This window comes from Pygoscelis adeliae, unplaced genomic scaffold (assembly GCF_000699105.1).
Source record: "Pygoscelis adeliae isolate BGI_AS28 unplaced genomic scaffold, ASM69910v1 Scaffold76, whole genome shotgun sequence".
In the NCBI taxonomy this organism is placed as follows: Eukaryota; Metazoa; Chordata; class Aves; order Sphenisciformes; family Spheniscidae; genus Pygoscelis; species Pygoscelis adeliae.
In genome coordinates this window covers 719,520-725,758 of record NW_008825111.1, presented here as the reverse complement: position 1 = coordinate 725,758, position 6,239 = coordinate 719,520, and the positions used below count along the sequence as shown (strand labels likewise).

Sequence of the window (6,239 nt, the reverse complement as noted above, 5' to 3'; positions counted from 1 at the left end):
ACCCAAACAAGCGAAGATGACGTTTGAATTAGCCACTATTCCAGACACTAGAATTGGCACTGCCATCTCTGAAGGATACAGGATCAACAATAAGAGTTTTGTCTTTTCTTTGCAATTTTAAAAAGAACAAGCAACAGAATGATTTCACCTCTCTATCTAAGATTATTATCCCTCTGAAAGCTTGAGTATCTTTCAACCCTTTTTTTTTTGTGATGATTATCACAACTCAATGTGAGATAGAGAGTGGTAGTGTGCCTCGGGCTAGAGTGGAAGAACTAAAGGTGGGAGAGACCCCATGGAGTTACAGTGGTGTCCACAGACAGAATAGTCCATAAGCGTAATTTTAAATTATTTTTAAAAGATTTATTTTTTAACCGAGAGAAGGGCTAAAAAATAATTAAAGCTTATTTTATAAAGGACAGGAGTGCAGTGTGTACATGGGTATAGCAACTTGGACCTATGGGCTGTAGTATAGAGAAATATTCACTACTGGAAATTAATATATTTGTTTCACTGGAACAAACTTAACGTTTACTGAAGTTTAAAGACTGCTAGCACACAGCACACCCAAAGAATTTTAACACGTGGCTTCAAATATAGTTAGTATGCTAATGCAGTAAGTCCTAAATTAAGAAAAAATTCTAGTTTTTCTCATGTAGAGACGATGTAAATTAGTAGATGTTTGTTAGAAAAAGAGAAGGCTGGCAAAAGGATGCATCAGAACGTGAAGAACTTGCCCGTTTTCTAGGCTGCCTAACTTTTTGAGTTATGGGTATTTTACTTCTTTGCCAAGTCAAATTTTTACCTTTTAAAACAGTTCCAGTAAGTATAGTCTTCCTGAACTCCAAAATCATAGAGAAAACAAGAATTCTTAGGGAAGGTATCACTAAAGATGACTGCAACTAAGCAGTGTGGTTACTAAGCGCTGTGGTTACGAAGTTTTTGAGCCGCTGCCTGTTGGGCTTACTGTGGAGAACGCCAGACTCCCAAGTATTTCTGATGTTGGAGAGCAGCGTCCGTGGTGGGCTGCTGGCTCCCGGCTGCCGCTGGGCAGAAGTCTCAGGCTGCTCTAGTGAAGGGCATAGCCAAGCCTGGATGTGTGCCCAGTCACAAGGGCTGTGCCCGTTCAAAGTGAGCGTTACTGGTTTAGTAAAGAGCTTGTGACAAGTAAGACATACTAATGACTGCAGGAGGTTCTTCTGTTGCCCTGCTCTTAGCCTGGTTTTGTTAGTTTTCCTTAATGATGTTGGCAAAAAGGTAAAATACAAACAAAGTCTTGTGCTATGCTGCTGTGTTTTGTTCTGGCTTAGACCAGTGTTATTACAAGCTGCTCCTAGGAGCATCCAGGCCTTTGTCTTGCATAGTAAGTCTGTTTAACATTTTCATTACTATTGTATTGCCTCAAAGGATACTGGTGCTTTTATTGTTACCACCCTAGAGGAAGTGCCTTACTAATTTTCCTCCTTTTGTACAGACGTACTGAAGTTTTGTTGCTCTGAAATGTGCTGCTTTTAGTTCTTCATAGAAAATGTGTTGTTATTGGTTCCAAACAGTGGTACTTTGTCATATTGATGTGCTCTTGCTATATATAATATAGCATTTTACAAATAAATTTAAGTTAGGTAACTTTTCATTGAAATTATTTTTAAAAGTAGAAAGCTGACATTTTATGGTTAGTTTTGCTTCTGTCTTGTGTCCTTCCTCTGTCCACAATTCCTCTGCAACAGCTAGCTAGTGAGGAGTCAATACATGGTGTGGAATAGCTGCAGGCTGCGAGGAACAGATGCTTCTGTACAAGCACGTGTTCAGTGCATTTGTACACGGGGCCACAGTTCACATGGCTGCTGCTTCTGTCCCCCGGTGGAAGCACTGCATGACATGGTCTTTCCATCACCGTAGCTGCACCACAGTAACTGTGCAGTTCTCAATTAAAATCTTACCACTTTCCTTCGATCTACCTGCATAATTGCAGGGGAAGTCACTCCGTAGCTCGTCTCTGGCAAAATGGTAAGTTTAAAAACAGACCAACAGACACATACCCCTCAAGCATTTCATTGCCACCAGCCGTGATAGGGGCCACGGAAGGAACAGGGTCTCCTGATTACTGACAAAATCATGTCTAGCCTACCTGCGCAAACACTGTAGTCAGCTGAATCTGCCAGGAGTTAGGCAATTAGAATAATTATCAGTTACAGATTGATTTTTGTTCCATGCTTCTACTCAGATTAGTTATGCCATGAGAGATTTGCCATATCAAGATTAAAGGACCGGTCTTGAGACAGCAACATGACCACTTAATACAGGAAAAGTTTACAGGTTCTGAGAATGAACTAGATAGAACTAGACTGAGTAATAATATGTATTAATAAAGGTGAACAGAACTAGGAAGGGCCAGGGCAAAAAGGACAGCACAAGTTTCATACGGACAATTAGATAAAAGTGTGCCTCACCATTTCAGGACTTGGCTAAAACATCCGAGAAATAAAAGCTCCACGATCTACAAACTGAAAATGCTTCTGGCTGTTCCTCTTATCCCAAGAGTGAGGCGTGTTCTGCAAAAGTCACAACTACAATCTTAACATGGTTTTCATGTAGACATACCTAAGGCACATTAGTATTTCTTGTCTGCGTATTAACAGTTATTAAGAGGCAGAGTATGAAGGAATCGAAGAGGCTTTTCTAAAACAAGACTTTTTTTTTTAAATTATGCACCATGTGTGAGCTTTTAAAGAAGAAACAGTTGCTACGTACCAGTTCATGTTCAAGTGTAATTTACTAGTAAAGGACTGGCTGGAGGCAGAATAATGATTAGAGATACTTTATTTTTTACTAATTACATCAATCACTGTTTTTCCACGTGCATGTCCTCCTTCCAATTTCAGAAAGGCCTTTGGAACTTCGGAAAAAGAGAAGACTTGATCAATAACTGGTTGAATCTACAGAATAAAGAAAAAGTGTCGCTATATTAGGAATAAAATAATGTATCACCTTCACACTTCAAAACTCTTAGGAAGAAAGGGGGGGGGGTTCTTTATAGTATTTAGGGCAGAAACACCTCTACTTAGCACAGTTCGGAACCCTCACCTGGGACTCTTAACAATAAAGTCACCAAGCAAGGCTCTCACTTCTAAGTCCCTTTAAAAGCTGACACTGTGGTTCAATTTTTCGCTGTTCACAATGATACACTGAGGAAAAGGAAGAACATTTTTTCCTTGTGTTTCTCTACTGGTTTTCTTGTTAAACCCAACAATTTTCAAAAGGTCAGATGTTTTAAAGATACCTATGAATCTAGTGCCTATCTGCATCAGTACATTCCTCAGTACCCTTAAAAGACTTGGCTGCAAATGAAGTACAGAAAGAAGTTCACAAACATTTGTTGCTGAATCATTTAGATACACTTGAAAACTCAGCCACTGTGTATTCCAACAGGCATACATCATTAAGCCCAGCTTGAATCGACTGCTATTTTGGCATTAATTTTGTAGAGTAGCCTTCTGGATTGTTTTAGACTCATTTCTAATAACGAAGGTGAAACTACCCTATTTGCTGTCCCCACTATTAACTACGGAGCCTGAAAACCCTATGAGCATTTTCTTTAGACATCACAGTGTACCAACAGAAGCAGAAGAAATCCCAGCTGCTTCTGAAAAATACTTGTCACTGCTAGTCCAAGGGAAGAGACTTTTTCTATCATCAAGTTCTGAGTCAGCCTTCCAAACGCCAAAATAAGATCTGTGTACAAAAGTACCTCCCAAAGATCCTACCTACCCTGAGGTTGGTCTCTTACTGTGGATCCCCTAACACCAGCCCGATGCATGTTCTTGCATTGATGAACTGGTCCTAATCCTCTTATCAGAGGAAAACATCATTAACAGTAGATGAGTCTGCAGCTAGCTCTTGCAGTGATGAAGATCTGAAGTAACAAAGATCCAAACACCCTATTTACTGTGCTAGAAAAAGATCCTTGTTACTTTTGTCAGTGAAAAAATATCTTCAGGCTTCTTCCCCACAGCTACTAGCATGGACACTATGTTGCTGAGTACTCCAGAACCGGTAACTGCCCTCTCCTGGTAGATTAATAGAAAAGAAATACAACAGCAATAAGGAGACAAAGAATTTGCCAGCATCAGAACAGTGCCGTCTTTCAAAAGGCTTGCTTACTTTTACCCGAAGGCAAGGGGTACGTATTCAGACATGCTGCTTAGCAGGTGAACGTGCAGCACTACCAAGGAAAATTTTTCATGTGCACCCATTTTCCAAGCAGCAGCACTGACCACCCAACACCCTCGCCAACAGCACAAATGCCATCTGGTAGTTGTCTGTGCTCAGGTAGGTCCTTTTCTCAATTCTCCTAATTTTCTCTTCATTCATACACAGTGCTTTACCTTGAAGTCCATTCTTTGCACTAAAATAACTACTGGTTTTACTTATATGATAACAGTAATCAAGACCTCAATAATCTAACTATTACACTGCAGTATCTCCTAATCTTGTCGCTAGATTTTCCTTTTTATTTTGTCAAGGCAAGCTTAGCGGTAGCATGAAACTTTACATGGCAGAAAAGTAGGAATGAGTGAACCTGCTCCAAAGAAAAAGTCAGAATTAGCAGCCAATCACTATGAGAGCAACTGTGCAAATAAATATATTCAGTAAGTGCCTCAAACTTGCCGTGCTGCAGGGTACAAGGCTGGGTAATTTCTTCCCTTTGTTCTGCCAGGACCATCTCTGTAAACAAACCTCTAGCAAAGTGAGTAGTAACACACAGCGGAGGAGCCAGAAAGGTACCGTGTAACACTTTCTGCTGCTCAACTGGGGAAGAAATGTGGGGCGTGAATGATCAAGTTCAAGACAAAATCATGTTTGGTCAACATCCAGCACAGAACGGAAATGTTGTCTCGGGCATCAGCAAATTCAGGGACATGGACCCAGGGCAGCAAAAACACTGAATGAGATACTGGCTTTGGGTAAACTGAGCATCCGAGTAAACTGCAGCTTCTGTGACTGTCAGCAGGAGGAACGTGCTGCAGATCAGTAGTGACTGTTTTGAGGAAGACCAACCCTTGGTTTCATAGCAGAAGCTTGGGAAGAAACAATGCAGTAACCTTGCTGAGCCAAGCACAAGTGCAGCACTTGTACAAGTACTTATTGTTAATGGCAGTTACATACAACGCTGTGCTTCAGTTAAGAAAAAAAAAAAGAATACAGAAACTCAGCTGCTGGAGCACGGACACAGGTGACCCTGGCAGGGCAAGAGGCTGGGAGGAGGGGAAAGGTATTCAGGGAAGAAAGCCGTGCAGCAGCACAAGGGATGTGAAGCGCAAGGGAGTCCCGGGAAAGGCAGAAGTTAATTTCAGACACATGCAGCAACTGAGAAAAAATGAACAAGACGCTTCAATGTCCCACTACCTGCAGTCATTTATTGTAGGTTGCAGCTTATAACCCTGACAGAACGAGGTATGTTACGTCCTCAGCCTATTAGGTAAAGTTCCAAGCATCACATTTGAAAAGTTGGTGACACAGGGATTCAGAGGAACCCTGAATTCAGCCTCACAGTTCAAAACACTGTGTATTGCAGCCACCACACACTCAAAGCCCATCTGCTACATTGATGTAACCTCTAGTTCCATTTAAACACTGGCTTTAGGCAGTGCTATAGAGATACATGAATACTAAACTGATGATCCCGACAATCTAGAGCATTAAACATGTTATCTGGCTGGCTGGTCAGTCCCATTGTTTGAATAACCCTGAAAGGGCTGACCGTGTTGCAGCACAGTGATTCACTCAGCCTTTACCATAATCCACTGACTAAGATAAAATTTCTTCCTGTGAGCAGACAAACAAGTAGGGGAGCGTCTGCTGTTTGTTGAATGTGTGATAATAAATGGAGATTAACCGGATAATAAAAACACTGCCTATTTACAGTCACACATCAGTTCCTTGCCAGAGGACACCTATTTGTTCAGGGAAAAGGGATTAAACTAAAGTCTGGGAGAGAAAGGATTAACACTCCCGCATTGAAATGTTTATCTGAAAACAGATTGGACCTGAAAGGTATTTTCTTCCTCTTCATTCTCTCCGATGCAGGACGTACTATAGAAATGAATCTCAGGTCTCTTGAAATGAACTCATGTGTTTGGAAAAATAAAAAGAGCAATTGCTGATGCTGATTAAGGCTATCCTACATAGAGCACAGAAGTGGCAGGGGGGGCGGCACCCCGCTGCCACACGGGACAGGC

The 6,239-nt window shown here is 41.3% G+C and overlaps 1 protein-coding gene across 1 annotated transcript in view; it reads right to left on the bottom strand.

The window, feature by feature from the left end:
* Positions 1-2,808: 2,808 nt before the first annotated feature.
* The window catches only part of RTN4IP1 (reticulon 4 interacting protein 1), a 23,791-nt gene continuing 20,360 nt past the window's right edge, over positions 2,809-6,239 (bottom strand). The window contains exon 9 of the mRNA XM_009327937.1: positions 2,809-2,936. Within this exon, the coding sequence (XP_009326212.1) occupies positions 2,820-2,936 (117 nt within the window). The 3' untranslated portion in view covers positions 2,809-2,819. The remainder of the gene's footprint in view (positions 2,937-6,239) is intronic.